At 31.2% G+C, this 17,595-nt stretch overlaps 1 protein-coding gene and 1 long non-coding RNA gene across 8 annotated transcripts; one reads left to right on the top strand and one right to left on the bottom strand.

Annotated features, from left to right (window-relative positions):
• Positions 1–201: 201 nt before the first annotated feature.
• LOC117905366 lies at positions 202–12,602 on the bottom strand. Its single transcript, XR_004649730.1, has 5 exons — positions 12,453–12,602; positions 10,954–11,025; positions 10,346–10,392; positions 1,016–1,129; positions 202–420 (listed from the first exon to the last, which is right to left on the bottom strand). It is a non-coding gene; the product is annotated as an uncharacterized LOC117905366 (long non-coding RNA).
• Positions 12,603–13,875: 1,273 nt separating this feature from the next.
• LOC117907860 (V-type proton ATPase subunit G 1-like) lies at positions 13,876–15,425 on the top strand. 7 transcript variants are annotated; one of them, XM_034821529.1, is made up of 6 exons: positions 13,895–13,940; positions 14,075–14,154; positions 14,404–14,505; positions 14,592–14,692; positions 14,766–14,918; positions 15,124–15,425. In XM_034821529.1, the coding sequence occupies exons 3-5, from the start codon at positions 14,418–14,420 to the stop codon at positions 14,907–14,909; spliced, it is 333 nt and encodes a 110-aa protein (XP_034677420.1). In that variant the 5' UTR covers positions 13,895–13,940; positions 14,075–14,154; positions 14,404–14,417; the 3' UTR covers positions 14,910–14,918; positions 15,124–15,425. The 7 variants fall into 7 exon arrangements, with proteins under 7 accessions (XP_034677421.1, XP_034677420.1, XP_034677417.1 ...); XM_034821526.1 differs by having other exon boundaries at positions 13,899–13,940; positions 14,075–14,135; XM_034821525.1 differs by having other exon boundaries at positions 13,902–13,940; positions 14,009–14,135.
• Positions 15,426–17,595: the final 2,170 nt, after the last annotated feature.

Below are 17,595 nucleotides of genomic sequence, written 5' to 3'. Positions count from 1 at the left end.
CTCTATCGCCCATTGACTGGTTCATATTGAGAATAGAAAAAGATAATATAAGTTTCATGAGAGGGGTAAAGGAAATCTGAATCCAGCAGAGAGAAGGAAAAGAGTACTCGATTTCCATGAACTCTATGGCAAGGAAAGATGCTATGCAAAGTTTGAATTCTTAAAATCCTTTCACATTTTGCGGTTGCATCGTGACTCTCGTTCTCGATGATATTAGATTTCACAGCTATCATTGATTTGTCTCTTTCTCCACTTTTTTAGTTTGCAAATTATTTTGTTTTCCCCTTTTCTTAGTCACCAACCAAACACTTTTGCCATTGGTGTTGTGTCATTTTAGTGGCTTTGGTGGTGTCGCATCGTTCTCTCCTACCATCCAGGTCCAAACTTCACTCCAGGGGGCAATGCTCTAAAACTAGGTATCTGTGGAGATCAAAATTTGAAGGAAAATCAGTAACCCTTAAATTTATTTATTGATCGATGAAGAACACATCTATGAAATCTACATTGATTTCACACCTCTCACTAATCATATTCCAACTGATCAAATAATTGATCCTCACAAATAAAAAAGAAATTCCTGAATTACATGGGCATAACTGAATACATCCCTCGCATGTTTTCTGGGTAATGAATTGACTGTAACAAGGAGCCTTGCTTGGAAGATCAAATCTATAATTATGAGGATCATCGAGCAAGTATTATACCACATAATCACATTGCCAGAGGTTACATTCTTCCAACAGTTAGCCAAGGCACTAGCAGCATGACCATTTCCATGTTCTTATTTGAAATGTGGTGAAGTACACATACATATATAAACATATATATATAAACAAGAACTCAGAAAGAATTCATGTGGTATCAGTACTCTAAATTTCTTTTCCTTTTTATTTTCCCATTCTAGTTCCTAGGAAGCAAAGAGAGTTGCCTAATGAGCTTACATTGCAATATTAGATGTAAACAAGAAGAACCAAAATGAACATTATGATAACAGGATTAATAAAAATGTATTTACCTTTTATTTTGCTAAATCATTGATTTGATCTTGAGAATTCTTTTTCTCCCTGATTATGCATATTAATTTCTAGGGAAGTACACATTCTTCTCTATCGTGGACCTTTTCATATCACTGCAATCCGCATAAAAATGAAAGAAATTCGTTTGAGATTATATTTAAATATGGATTATACTTGGGAAGAATCCAAACAATAATGGAGCTACATAGATACACGTTATTAACAGGCAGTATGAAACGCATAATGGAGCTTGATTGAATTAACTAAGGTCCTTATCCAAAAAACCACTTAAGCAAAAAAGTCATGCAAACTCTATCTAAGGTTAAATATTTTAAATAAACCTTTACCATAGATTAAGATCCTTAATTCATAGACTAAAATCCAAATTAAAAAAAAAAACAAAAAAAACAAAAAACCTCCAATAATTGGACTGCATTTGTAAAACATTTATGCCTCTTCATCAATGAAGATCGTCCCATTATATGATAAATTTTCTAGGATTTGACTCACAGATATAGAAACAGATAAAGCAAATTCACCCTAGATTAATCATTTCAAATAATTTATGATTCAAAATTAACAAGAACTAGAATCTCAATATACTTAAATTTTAATTTCTCATATTAAAAATCAAAATGAACTTTTAATTCAAATTATTAAATTAGTGTTTCAAACTTCCATATTGTAATTAAATTCTAATGATTTAATAATTCAAAATATCATTTTTTTTTAACCTTTAAAATGTGTTTAATAATTCTATAAAAAATATATAATTCATGAGGCTAACAAAGAATCAACATTTACATACTATTCACCCCAAATAATTAAATCTCCTAACATAATAGCGAATCTAGGAAGTAGATCTCATAAAATCAAGTTAATAATTTAAGAACAAATTAATATACAACTCTCTTCATCTAAGCTAAATAATCTGAAATAATTCAAGAAATATGCTGATTAATTAATCCAAAACTCCTAAATCTAGTTGAAAATTTTGCTAACCATAAATCATTATAATTGCTAAATATATGATTGAATATACTTAGGTTTCAAAATACTTACCTTTTATTAACTCAACTTGGTGCACTAAGAAATCAAATTTTCTCCTTTTACTCATGAAGTTTATGAGTCAACTTTGAAGATGGAAAAAAAAAAAAAAAAGATTTCACTTTATAAAATTGAGTGGGAGATTGATGATTTGTAACACAGGCAATACCTCCAAGAGTTGCAAAAAGCTCACATAGAAGGTGCTTGATATGGATTTTCTACTTAAGTCAGCAAGTTGGAGGAAAAGTAGAACATGGAGAAGAGAAATTTTTTGTGTACCTTGTAATTCTAATGGAGCACTCAATTTATAATGGATAAGTTCATTTGAAGATTGGGATGATGCCTAGGGTTGGAATTATGAGAAGATTATGATAACCCTTATCCCATGTTATCCTTATCACTCTTAGGATTTTATAGTAGGTAAGCCTTATCTAAAAGGAATTTTGGAAATATTGTGATCCTTTAAAGGGAAAAGGGCCTTGGTGGGACTTAATTGGAGTGACTAAACCAAAAGAACAACATAAAGATGCAGATTTAGGCAATTTGGCCTTAATGATTGCCATGAATCATCCTCACCCTAGCAGCTCAGACCTAGATTGAGATAAGCAAGCTTGAGTTAGTTCACATGAGCATAGCCTAACTTAATTAGGCATATCTAAGCTAGTTGTGTATGGGCCCCACTCAACCTTCTTAAGGAAGCCTTGAAAAGGCTTAGAATGGCACGATGACACGGGCTTAGGTGAATATATAGGCCACTTGGACCTTTCTTAACTTAGGCCTACCTAAGCATATCTGAGTAGGTAGGCGGCTAGAGTTGAATTTTGTAGACAAGATGCCATAGGCTCAAGCTCATATTATTTGTGGTACTTATTATTGACTAAATTATATTTTAATTAAATTAATTATATTCTATGGGTTAAGCTACTTAACTTTCACAAGGTTTCACCATAACATATCAATACTTAATTCTTGGGTTTTATTTGGGCTTTTTGATTAATTAAAACCCATCTTATGGCTAATTAATGAAATAGGACCAATGAGCTAGATTAAGTGACCTTAGTCCATATTTTGGGCCCCAGCCACTTGTCCATTTCTAGCCTATATAAAAGCTTTTAGAGTTTAGGGTTAGGCTAAGTCTTAATCTCACATCTTCTAAAAGAATTGTAGTCTCCATCTTCCTTATAAGAGTTAATATCCAAATAGGAGTCATTAGGTAGAAGACATACAAGAGGTCTTCAAGAGCTTCATGAAATTGAAGAGAAATAGTGTGCGGGAACATCCAAATTCAATGGTATGGTTTATGAAACTTAAAGATCCTATTTTTGAATCGTTATTACTTTCACTTTGCTAGGTTTGAGATGCCAACAAGGCCAATTTGGAATCTGTGATGCCAACAAAACTTCCTAGCAACCTTAAGTTTGAGAGTCATTTTGTAGGGGCAAAGGCTGCATTGGACATGTAGCTCTTCCAATCACAAAGAGGAATTGAATTCTATCAAAGATAGGGTTGGGTTTGTTACTTTAAGTTCTACTAATCTATATTTTTTCTTCTGGTGTTTTCCAATGGTCTCTCCTTTCATTACTTTTCTTATGTTTTTGTATTTTAGATTATTCTCATTTATAGTAATTAAGAAAAATAATTACATTTATCTTTTATGTATTTCTTAGCTAAAAATAAAAAAGAAACATAGAAAAAATTTTCATACAATTTTGAAGAGAAAAATGAACATTAAAATGTACCTTTTGGTATTTGACCTCAAAACAAAAACTGTCATATGCTTGAAAGCCATTCTCATCATTTTCTCATGGCATTTATTAGTTTTTCTAAAAACAATTTATATTGAACTAAGAAATGGAAAAAATGAAATGCATTTTCATCATCTATAGTAACATTTCACAGAAGTTGTGTGCTATTAAAACCATTTAGTCATTAATGTCTACTAGAAAAAAGGAACTTCAAGATGCTTCTAGATAAAATTTGAAAACTTTACTCTTACCATCTTCTTGCCATATGAGGCATTTTCAATTTTTATGATCATATCTTCACCATTGAATAAATTAAATTCAACTACAAGGCCCATTATTCACTAGTTGTTGATTTGAACCCTCCTTATCTGTTGGGATGAGCCCTCTTCACACCATCTTTCCTATTGATCCATTGGAAATACGGCTTCAGCTTCCATTCTTCTCAAGGCCAAAGATGCTTCTGCGTCTAATCAATCGTCTAATGCTTTCCTTTCTTATCCACTACAATGTTGAAAAAAAGAAAAAAAGAAAAAACATGTAGATACTAATATAGTTTCTGAATAATACAAAATCAGTTGTTATTTAGGGAAACTGATCATATTTGGGTGTTACATAACTATAACTTAAGTTTTTCATTTTGACTAGAGATTTTTAGGAACTGAAAAGTTGGGTATAATATGTATTATCAAATTAACATAGGAACTTAAAAATTAAAATTATAACTAACAGTTAAAAAGGCTTTGATTTGTGCTCAATGTTTGTATAAAAAGTTGATTAAAGACATGTTTTTGAGTATATGAATACAAATCAATGCTTTTACCTTGAATTTGTGCTAGGGATAGCAACAAGGTGAGTTCAAATGAGTCACCTTCCACATCCTAAACCCATTCCATCTACACAAAGTAATTCCTATCGCCACCCTAAAAAAAAAAATAAAATAAACAGGGCAAAATGAGGCAGGTATGAGAATTTCCCATACTCGTCCTACCCCATTTGATTTTTATTTTTATTTTTAAATTACATTAAAATTAATATAATTTTATAAATAAGTAAATATTATGATTTTTGTAACTTATTTTATTAATAAGTAATTTTTTTTGTTTTATATGTATTAAAATAGGAAAATAAAAAAAATAATTAAATTATTTTTAAATTAGTTATATATAATTAGGACAAGACAATAATCAAACCTGCCCTAAACCCATCCCTAGTTTAAAGAAAAATCTCAAACTCACCCCTAACCCTTTTATCTTAATTCCAAACCCATCCCATTAGAGGTAGGGTAGGGTGAGGTTAGTACTCGAAGAAATCTACCTTATTGTCATCGATAATTTAGTGGACAAATCAATGTTTTTGGCTTCAATTTATGCTAAGGCACAATTTAGTGGACTAATTCTTTATTTTAAAGAAAATGCAGAAATAAAGAGGAGAAAGATAACTAAGAAAGTGTTGAAGGAAAGATGACTTAACATGATTACAAAGAGTGTGGTTAAGTATTAATGAAGGAAAAATTATAGTATGAAAGGATCATGACATAATCTTGCGATTTTTGAAGATTAGAAGTGTACTTTAAGTGCAAGAGGACATCTTAGTTTGATATTAGAAAAGCTATGAGGAATTAGTAAATCAAAATTTCCATATGTGGTTATGAAGACAAAATGCCACATTGAATTTTGATGTGTTACAAGCATAGAATCAAAATGTGGATATGGAAATCTAGAAAGATAGTATCTAAATTGAAATTTTGATGCGACCATATGTATACATCAAAATTTTTATGTGGTGGAGAATGAAGTAGGAGCTCACATCAAAATTTCAATGATCAAATTAATGAGAGGGTTAATATATTGAATTTTTGATTTGTGGTTCATGTTAAATAGATTTCCATTATAAATGATCCTTTTTTATTCAAGGTGAACTTTAGGTGAGGTAAAAGGCTTGTAATAGTTACTTTTACACTTGTTTTAATGATAAGGCATGATGAGATGTTGCCACATAGCTTATAACTTTATTGAGAATCTTCTAAACATTTTTGTAATTCATATTTTAAATTTAGTTTAGAGCTTTTTGTATTTTTCTTTTCCATCCACTCTATTTTCTTGCACTTTCTTGGCTATAAAACATGGGAACCAAGGTTGAATTTCTTATGATTAGTGGCTAGATCTTTATATATCTAGAGAATGAATGCATTTAAGGGAGAATTTCAATGATGAGTATATCTCTTGTTATAAATTCTATCTCTATTCTCCAAATTCTTGGATCTCAATTATCAATGCGACAAAATTCTCTTTGGATCTATCAAGACATGATATCTTTGATGCTTAAATTGGCTCACTGATTTATTAATCATAGACTTTGATTAAGGATGTGCAAAATCTTATATTACATCTTGAGATGAATTTGGACTTAGAAGTTGCAAAGACATAAATTTGAAAGAGATATATAGATCATCTTGAAGAATGCCAAGATTCTATTCTTAGTAGAAATTTGATCTTAGATGTGTGGCCTTTTATGAACAATTTCACCATCTTGTTATTTACTTTACACTTCTTACTCCATTTTTCTTTAGAATTTTATCTCAAAAATCACATTACTTCTAATTTGTAATAAGTTAGAGTCTAAATATGTAAATGAGATAGTTTAACTTCAATTCTATTGACTTGTTCACATGAGTCCCCATGGATCGATAATTGAAAAGATGTACCATATAACTTCTCATTTTAAATTGTTTTGGTTGGGACAAAAGATTAGTGCAATATAGTTTTGTAAATTTGGGATTGTTGGACATTAAACAACTATCATGACTAGACTTATATCTACAAATTTTACAATATATTCATTAGAATGTTAATGGAATTTAATGCTATGGTAATAATCACTAATATTATTAAATGTTTATCCTAAATATATTCTTATATGCAAATATGTAGGACCTGTTGAATACTCAATGGTTGCCATCTAATTTTTCTTACTATTCACAACCCAAGGTTCTATTCTATTATCAATCTAATCACTGATTACATTTTTTTCCCTTTTTTATCCATGAATATATATCTTTACTTATATGACTTAGACATCTCATATTTCTCAATAAAGTGATTCAATTGATAGGATTTGGTATGATACTTATGAGATCGATAATATTGATGACATTGATATTCAAATATTTCTTCTTAGAACATATTAATTTGACCCCACATTTGCATATATTTCGTAATGTTGTGTAACTAAAATAAGTGTCTCATAAAAATTAAAAATAAATGAATAAAAGTTTTCATATATGTATACTATGTATTTCTTAGACAAATTTTTTCCCATATAATTAGATCTATAGAAACAACTATTTTTTGGGGAAAATGCCGCCAACTAAGGAAAAATGAAAAGCAGGTATTCAAATGAAGTTATAGTTGGCAAAAAGATTAAATTATATGTCCTAAGAATGAACAAAAGCAACAAAATCTATACTTAGCATATAAGGAGTCAAGAATATGTTAGTTTAAGTGAATAAACAAATCTAAATATAATAGCTACCTAAAAAATTTATGGTGACCTTAAAATTTTTAGTGCCTAATATATTAAGTAAATATAGTAAAATAAAGATCAAAAGCCTCATCAACATTGCTGGTGATAATATGTGGATGGTCCATAAATTTGAGAAATGCATAAATGTAAGTATTTAACAAGTTGGATCTTAGTATGCTATTGGTAGCACAACCATGGCATCATAATAGGCTATGCTTCCATTATTTGCATCAACTATATCCTATGGTATGTTTTGAAAGTTGGTGTTTGATAAGAAACCAAATGTAGAATGATACTTAGATCCCTAGTAGTAGAGCCCTTGAGGCCTAGCTCAAGTTTGGGAGTTCTAGGTTCAAGTCCCCATAGGGATAAAAAATTACCTATAAAAAGAAAAAAAAAAAAAAAAAAAGATCCCCATAAGTGGCTTCATATGGTCTAGTGCTCAAGTTATAAAAGGATTTTGGTTTTATTTTAGCAATGAAGTGGCATGTAAATCAATCAAAAGTGGAGTCAAATGAGGAAAGAGAACTGGATAAGAATGCAATGGACATCCAAATCTAGCATAGGTGGATTTTTATCGAAAATTTCCTATAGTCTCATTGTGAATCTAAGACAAATACCTCTCATGCATTGTGGATCAAACTAAACTATTAGGCTTGATTTGTGTTTTTTCTCATCACAAATCTAGTGCTGGTGGATTTTTGTCATTGTGATGAACTCACACCACCATCTAGTTGTGGATAATTTCTAAGATGAATACACCCCTAATTCATTGTGCATCAAACAAAACTATTGGGCTTGTTTGGTATTTTTTTTCTCATCATAAATCCATTCTTAGAGCCCTACAAAGAGTTTAGGTATGAGATAGACATTTGAGCAGTAACAAAAAATTGAATCTATTGTATTTATCCATGGACTAAATTGGTTGTGGACTACTATATGAATATAGAAATAAAGCTATTAAACTTTGACAAGTTACTTTCTCTTAGAAAACAAGTCAAAACTATCAAATTTGAGGGTAAGTCTATCTAATGTAAGACATGAGCTGATGAGTTTCACTTTTATTCTCTATATAAGAGAATAGTGGAAGACAATTTGAAGATTTTGGAAATCTCTCTACCTCCTCTCTTTTTCATAAACCCTAGCATCCTAAGTACTTTTTTATGCACTCATGGAATTGAAAAAACCCTTCAAGAAAACCTTAGTTCTCTTGTATTGAATAATTGAGGAGAACTAATTAACATCCCCTAGTGCACTAAGATCTTGAAGAATGTACATTGTTTAAAAAACTTTTGAAGTTGAAACTAGGGGCATAAAAAGGTGTGATTTGATTGAATTTTGGAAAAGAATTTATCAAAACCGACATGGTTTATTTGAATCAAAACAAAACCAACCATTTAGTGATGAAAAATTGAGTCAAACCAAGATTGTTTAATGTTGATTTGGTTTAGTTAAATGATCTGTTGGACTCAAATTAATTTAGATTTTAAATCCAATTGGTTTAGTTTTTATCAATTTGGAGATAATAAAACAAAAAATCAAATCAATTAAGACAATTTTTAAAATTCCCAAATCGAACCGATCTTAATGGTTTTTTAAAACCAAACCAATTTGCTTTATTTTGGTTGGTTTGGATCAATTTTATTGGTTTTCGCTTGCATCCTTGGTTGAAACATTTCATAGATCATGAGAGATTGAAGTTCAAAGTGAGCTACAAATCTTCATCACATTCAAAGACCATAAGGTAACATCTAAATAGTTGTTTAGATATTTACTTGAGTTGAGCTTTCTTGGTTGTTTTTCTTCATGCAAGTCATAAGAAGAGAATCTAAAACTTTTGTTCTACATCTATTCAAATAAAAAGAAAGATTTTGTTTTTATAAAAATTTGTTTTTCCAAAAACCCAAACAACATATGTTTCGAAATCAAAGTTCCTAGTTTTAAAATTGAAAGCTTTAATTTTCTTTGGAAATTTTAACAATCCTAAGGACATAAGGCTTCTATTTAGGGTCCAGTTTTCCATACTATAGTTTAGTCAATTCCTTCCTTCTACCCCATTCTGATTCTGTGCTTGAACTATATTTAGGGGAGTATTCAAATAACTGTGAGTTGGGTGGAAACCCTGACTATGAGTTTTATGTGCGTACTCTTATCATGTGAATGCTTTTATACTTATTTACCATATAAGTGATCCCTTCCCTACGTCTATATAACTAATGACTTAGGGAAACATGAGATATATACAACTAATTTAATTTTTGTCAAGCAAAACCTAGCTTTTAGAAAGCTTCAAGTTGAGGATGAGCAGTACCATAAAAAGCCCCTAAAACTATTGTGTCTTTGCCTCTAGACATAGAATCCATTTGTCTTTTCTTCTACTAGACATAATTTAAAACTTGGGTTGTATTAGAGACATAAGGCTTAATCTCATAGTCTTTTTGTTTTCATTAGTTTGGAACTTTTTTGTTGTTTTCTAAACTTTCTTTCCATTATTTGTCATATTTTATTAAATATTTGATGTTGAGCTGGTGGCTACACAATTGGTCTCAGTCTCATGTGAGCCCATTATCTCTGTAGCCCATCCTCAAGGTTAGGGTTGCCACAATTGAACCTTGTTAAAAATAAATCCTTTTGGTGACCCAAGTCCATTTACGGTTAATCAACAAGTTATATTAGTATGCTATGTTAATTAACAAGTTAACACTCACTTGCCATTTGGTATGTTGTGTGGGATATTTAGACTATCTTTGGAAAATATTAGAACCTAGCTAATGTAAATGAAATACATGGTCAAATTAATGATGCTATAAAGAAATTGTTCCCCAACCCCCTCCCCACCCCCAAAATAATAATAATAATAATAATAATTGTAAGTAGATCAATGAGTTAATTGGATTAGTCCGAGTAAAAATGTCTTACAAACTAGTAAATATAAGACATAAAAACTTAGTAAAAAGAAATTGGCCTTTCTATAATTTTAGTATATGCTAATAAAATTAAATGTAAAATACATACCTTCTTCCGACTCCACTCATCCTATTGTACTTTCCAAAAAAGCAAACCTAAACAATGAAAAAAAAAGAATATGTTTTATCTTATTTAGGATAACAATGATTTGTAGCATCACCATATTGAAGGAATTACTTAATTTCTTAGGATGATTGACATAATTGCTTTTGTCTCCATACCTCTTCTTGATGAACAAATGGTTATGTCTTTTATCTTGTTATACTAGTATCATTATACTCCTTTTACATCATACTTCTATAGCATGAAGTAAATTGTCTTATTCAACTACTTGTTCCTTACACTAAAAGGGAAAACATACCACCTTATCAAATGCAGAGAGTGATGAATTATGAAATATAAAATTTTTTTATGCATTGAAGAAGAAATGACAATAGACTCAACTTGATAAGGTCCTTCTTCCACGTAACAATTCAAATAAGTCATCTAGCCTAGAAGCACTAATATCATCTTCTAGCAAAGTACATATTTCCTCTAGTGCATCACAACCCCAAAGATAAATGTAGACTAGATATTAGAGTTCATGAAATAAAATAAAAAATGATAAATGTCTCATCATTTCTAAAAGTAGAATTTGAAAGGAAAAGAGCCCATACCTCTAGATGAAGGTGACATGTTCTTATCCTTAGTGTTTCTAAACAAGATGCTATACATGAGAGAATTATCACCTAAAACACTAACACAAAGAAGAGTCAAATTTTGAAATGAAAATTTTATCAACAACCATAATTTCACTTTCATTATCATATTGAAGGGACTTTTGAATATATATCAAAATCATAACATCAAATCTTGTATCAATGTGTAAAAAAGGTTGAGAAAATGACACATCCATCTCCCTAACCCTCTCAAAGGTTAAAGGACTTAATCATATCCAAATGGAAGATATAACAAATAGTTGTCCCAAGCACATCAAATAGGCATGTCACTTGGAAACCCTAGGATTTTGCTTTGGAAAATCTACTAAAATTTATAAGGCCCAAAACATATTGAGAACTTTCAAACTTTATTTTAAGAAGAATTTTTTGGATTCAGGAAATAAAGGTAAAAATAGTCAATTTGAGCTTTTGATTAATCAAAGCTTAGTCTTGACTAGTGAATTTGTTATTATATCTTCAACAAAACCCAAATGCTCGATTAATCAAGGATGAAACTTCTTGCTTGATTGATATGCATTTCTTCATAATCAATATGTAAGTTTCAGAATACCATTTAAAAAAGCCCTATTTCCAAATTAAGAGTTCATTTTAAGGCTGCTTTCTATTAGTCTGAACTTCCTTAAAAACTAAAAAGAAGAAATAGTAAACGCTTTCAAAGGAATATTTTGGGAAGATCAAGTACATCTATGTTTAAATCTCTTACCCTTATTTCTTAAACTGAGTCATCACATTAAAGAATGCCTCCCAAGTGGCTAGGCTTCACTAAGGAATATGGGGGCAAGTCTTGGGGGCTCCCTTTTTTCGGCTCTGCCCTTGTAGGATAACACTTTCCCACCACCAGACCAAACCCAAGGCCACTTAGGGTCTGGACTTCATCCCCATCTATTAAAAAAAACTAGAATCTTGCTGCTACATTGTCCCACCTCAAATATGATCTAGGTTATGCCAAGATGCATGGACCTAGGCCATTCCCTTTTTTATTCACCACAGGCACATCACACAAAAAAAATTATAAGAAAAAAAGAAAAGCAATTTTAGAGATATGTCAGGCCCTATGTTCCTAAACAATGATATTTGCAAATTGCATGTGGAAGAAAATCAAAGAAAATTAAGCACATCAAAAACAAATCCACTAAAAAAAAGAAAGAAAGAAATGAAATCCCGTTAAAACCAAATTTACCAAAAATAAAAGAACTCAAATCTCGTAAAAGGTTAAGAACTTCAAGCTATCAAGATCAGTCAAATCTAGATGAGGAAATATATCAAAGAAAGCAACCATGCAAAAATGGAAATGAATTAAAGCATGGAAAATAGAAAATTCCACTACATAATGGATAAAAAAGCCAACATCAACAAAATCATGATATCGAAACCTCTAAAGCCGAAAGAAAATATATTTTGCAAAAAAAAAAAAAAGGAAAAGATTGTGAGAATACCAGGTCTGGCTGTTCTTCGAATGTCCAGCAAAGCAGTGAATCCTCCTAAAGATGAAGGGTGTAGAGGGAGAAACGAGGAGTTTTTCGAGAAAGGGAGAAAGTGAATCGCGACTCAAGAGATCAAATCAATGGCGGCAGAGGCTGGCTACGGAGGGATAACACATTTGGGAAATTAAGGGTTAGTGATTTGGGAGACAAATGGGTGTGGTTATGGAAAGAACCGAGTGTAGAACACGTCTTTGGAGGTTAGATCCACGTAAGAGATGCGCCCACATGTCCAATCCACTGTCAGATTTAAAATTTCAAGCTCCTACTATGCTGATATTATTTTGGTGGGTTGATATCTCTCTAATTTGGTAGGTATGTGCACAAAAAATAAATAAAGACAAATACCACCTTAAACCATACATTTAATTATCTTCTTTATGGGAATCAGAATATTGAATGTGAAACGAGCACAATCTCTAGTCTAAGAAAATAGTCCATGAATTTTCCTCATGTATTTCTCTTCAAAAGTTATGAAGTTATATTAAGAGTTCATTTATTTGGAGGATGTTATAAGTGCAATCTCCATTTTATTACCCTTTTTTTTTATGAGAGCTTGAAGAGTTTGATCTCAAATAAAGATTTTTGATGATGTGATTTTACGGGCACTTAGCTTGGACATTTGTTTTGAATCTTGAATTGACTTAAGTTTTGGTTTGAATCGAGCTTTGATTTGACCTATGTTTGATTGCAACTTGGGCCTTAATATGACTTAAACCTTGATTTATACAACATTGATTGAGAGATTTTTTTTTTTTGGTAGATTTGAAGATGAAGCTTGAAAGTTAGAAAATTTTAAAGATTTTTATATTTCAAAGGAACTTTGAAGAAATTGAAGATAATTTGAAGAAACTTTCGAGATAATTGAAAGATGATTTGAAGTCGTTTTTAAAGATACGAAGATGTTCTTAATCTACTTTCAAAAGTTTCTCTTCAACTCTAACTTAGGTCTTATAAATTGTCTTCTAAAACATGCTATAAATTAATAAGGATGCAAAAAGATGCAAAGGATTAGATATAATATGATTTAGGTGTCATTCTCCTTAAGGGCGATCACAATCATAATAATAGTCCAAACGTTTTGTTATAACTATGATGGCCACACTTGCTTATATGATAAGTAGTGATGGGACATAACAATTGATATGTTTAATACTTATTAATTTACATCCTATCACTAGTGCCACCTAAATAAATAAATAAATTGTAATAAAAGGAATATAGGAGGTGGCTAGTCCCAAAAAATGAAGTAAAATAAATAATTAAATGTAACAATTTTTTAATCCAAATTAGTGCTAGCCACCAAGGAAGCCGGTGAACAGGTGGCAAATGATCCATTTTTATCTCAATACTACCAGAGCCAAATGATATCCTCCTCTACCTCAGTATTTTTGCCTTGAAAAACTAACTGCAACCTTCTCCCTTTGAAGAAATTAAACACAGGTATGGGGTGCATTTCCTTGGTTTTTGTTTTTTTCTTTTTTTTTCTAATTCAATTTCCTCCCCTTCAGATTTTTTATTATTCACAATCCAATTTGAAGAATTGGGTCTTTTATTTGGCATATGGAATTTGGAAGACCCACTTAAATACATCGATTTGAGTCGCAACATCTTGTTTTTTCATCACAGATCCACCAGGTTGGGGAACGCATTTGAGATAAGTATTTTAGAATCATTTGGAAAGCATTGGAATAGAATGATCCATTTACATCAAATTGCAGGATCATTCTGCAATTGAGACATTGAATGATCTTCTTCGGCAGAATTTTATGAAATGATGCTACTTCTGTTTTCTTTTTCTTTCTGATTAAAATTTCTCAAAAATATATCCTGAATTATACAGAAGTAATTAAGTGATATATCTCTCTATATATGGGATTGAAAAGTGCTTAGTCTTGTATTTTAGGTAGCATATTTTCCATGGATTCCATGAAAGGACAAGGAGGCATCCAGATGCTGCTGACTGCAGAGCAGGAGGCCCGACGGATTATTTCCAATGCTAAAAACTGTAAAACCCCAATCCTTACATATCTCTTTCCAAAATTACAGTACTCGTAATCCGAAATGATGCTATGATTGAACAATGTGTTTCAGTAAAGTTGACGAGGTTGAAACAAGCTAAAGAAGAAGCTGAGAGGGAAGTGAAACTCTACCACTCCAATATGGAAGCTGCCTACCAGAAGAAAATTTCTGAGGTATCAGCACAAATATTGTCATTGCCAAAGGTTTTAGAATGACAAGGTCTCACTTCACTTTTGATTTATATAGACGAGTGGGAGCAGTGGGTCAAATGTAAAACGGCTTGATGAAGAAACTGCAATGAGGATTCAAAGCTTGAAAGAGTCTGCTTCTAGGGTTTCATCAGATGTTGTTGCCATGCTCATCAAGCATGTCACAGCGGTGGAAGCTTGATATGTGGTGGTCAGTACAACTACTTCATCAGTTACATCGATTAAAGCTCGATCTACTTTAGGCCTAGGGCTTCTACTTTTATGGTCTTTTCTAAAATTGTAGAAACCCCGAGCTCCATTTGGATCAGGGAAGTAGCCGATAAATGTTATTAACTTCACGATCCTGATTTAAATAACCACTTTTCTCTATGTTATTCTTTCTTATTTATTTTTAGGTTCTCAGTTGCAGAGGACGAGGCATATGAAAAATGAAAATTGCAATAAAGGAAGAATGAGAGATGAGAGTTATGGAATAAGCTGCCAGCCTTCTCCAGACAGATTTTTTAAATTAATTCATGTAGTCACCTTGATGAGTTGATTACTTAATATAAATTCCATGGAGAGCGAAGTAGCAGATGAGTTGTTGCAATTTGAATGATTTGTAACAACTGTCACGTGATTTCTTTGAGGGATCGATTAGAAAATCTCATAAGACTGGACGTTACAAATTTTGAAAATTTATGTGTGGACAGATTAAATAGAGGCTAAAAGAACTTAATTTTCTTTATTTAATTTGTTATATTCTCTCTCTAGATAAATACAGATCATATCAAGTGATTCTTTAGTTAATTTCTTTGATAGCCTTGAGAACATAAGGTGTAATTTTTATTATTTTTTAACAAAATTAATGACATGAATTGATTCCCCTACATTTCTTTAGGGAAGCTTTTTACTCACTATATATTATTTTTTATCTAAGAATTGGATAGATAATGTTGTTTATCCTATGTTAGCTTCACTTAATCCTTAGAATGGAGGAATGAGACCAAACTGATTAATATTGGAAAATATAAGGCCTGTTTATTACATGTTCAATTATATATATTTATTTTTAATAAAATAAATCAATATTTATGCTTTTATAAGATATTAATATCCATATTTTTATAATTAATATTCATAAAAAAATATATAAGTTATGATTTTAATTATAATATTACTATTCATATTTTATTAAAATTACTTATTTTTAATTTATTTATAGTCACAAAATTATTTTTATTTTTAATAAGACTTGAATTAAATCTAATTTATGTTATATAAATAAATTTATAATTTTTTTTACAAAATTAAAATTAAAAAAATTATTTTTAAAAATAGCTTATTAAAAAAAGTTTTGGGTTTTCAAAAATTTTTGAAATGTATTTTTAAAAATAACTTGCACTAATAAATCAAAATGCCTTCTATTAGAGAGGAATAAAATTTTTATTTATAAGTGAGATTTCATTTCCTTTGAAATCATTCTGGACTTCATTCTCATTAATATTTAAGTTATCCAAATATAGGAATGAATGAGAAAATGAATGAGATGTTCATTCTTACTCCTCATCCTCGCATACCAAACATGGCCTAATAGAAATTATTTATCCGTGCGTTAGAGTTCAAAAGTATAGATTAAACTCGAACAAATTATTTGCATTGTTATTTTAGTATTTAATTTGTGCAAGAATTCAATTCTATGTATATATATATGTATATATATATACCATAACATCAATATATATGTTCTGAATATGATACCAATTAACTTTACCATATCGGGCATTTAATGATAATTTTTATTATTTTTCTATGAATTTATTCTTTAACCACATGAAGATGTTAAATATAAAGAGAATTAGGAAGAATTGTTTGTAAAATTGTGCTTACACAGTTTATTCATGTGCACACAAATTTATAAAATAATGCCATTGGGCATACAAGAAATATGGAAAAAAAAAAAAATCATCTTGACTCATAGAAGTATGGAAATAACAAGAAATTATGTGATGTCCCACATCGGATAGGGGAGCAAGTTCCTGGCGCTATATATGTAGAGACTCCTCTTAACCAAGTAGACGCGTTTTAAAGCCGTGAGGGCCCATTTGGGCTCAAAGCGGACAATGTCTACACGGTTGGGAGCGGGTCGTTACAAATGGTATCAGAGCCGATCCCCGACCCCGGTGTGGGGGTTTGTTTGGCTTCGTAAGAGGTGTTTGTCTGTTTGGCCCCGCAATCCCATGGGACACAATGAGGACGTTGTGTTTGCATGAGGGGGTATTTGTGATGTCCCACATCGGATAGGGGAGCAAGTTTCTGGCGCTATATATGTAGAGACTCCTCTTAACCAAGTAGACGCGTTTTAAAGCCGTGAGGGCCCATTTGGGCTCAAAGCGGACAATATCTACACGGTTGGGAGCGGGTCGTTACAAATTATACGATCAAGGTCCTAAAGACTTGCATGAGAATTAAGGGACCATCAATAATGGAATGACTTGAGCTTGATGTCATTGTGAATCTTTTTCCCACATTGAAGATACCAATCTTGAATCCAAGAAGAAAAAAAGGTGTTTACTCAGGGTTTTGGTTATGATGTTTACAAGTTGATTGTTAGTGTAAACATAAGCTAGACATAGTGAGCCACTAGTTAATTTATCACCCACAAAGTGCTAGTCAAGTGCAACACGTTTCATGCATCATTGAAGCAATGGATTGACACATACGTAAGTTGCACTTAGATTGTTTAGAGACAAGATTTAGTGGTTTCAAGGGACTAAAACCAAGCTAACACAAAATATTAGGTATCTAGGTTACTTTTGCAATTGTAAAGTCAACAACCCTATACTCTTACTTCATTAGATCATGACCTTGCAATGGTGATTTTTTTT

The sequence above is a fragment of the Vitis riparia genome, chromosome 18, assembly GCF_004353265.1.
Source record: "Vitis riparia cultivar Riparia Gloire de Montpellier isolate 1030 chromosome 18, EGFV_Vit.rip_1.0, whole genome shotgun sequence".
NCBI classification, from domain to species: domain Eukaryota; kingdom Viridiplantae; phylum Streptophyta; class Magnoliopsida; order Vitales; family Vitaceae; genus Vitis; species Vitis riparia.
Note: the sequence above shows the minus strand (reverse complement) of the source record. Positions and strands in the feature narration are given on the sequence as shown.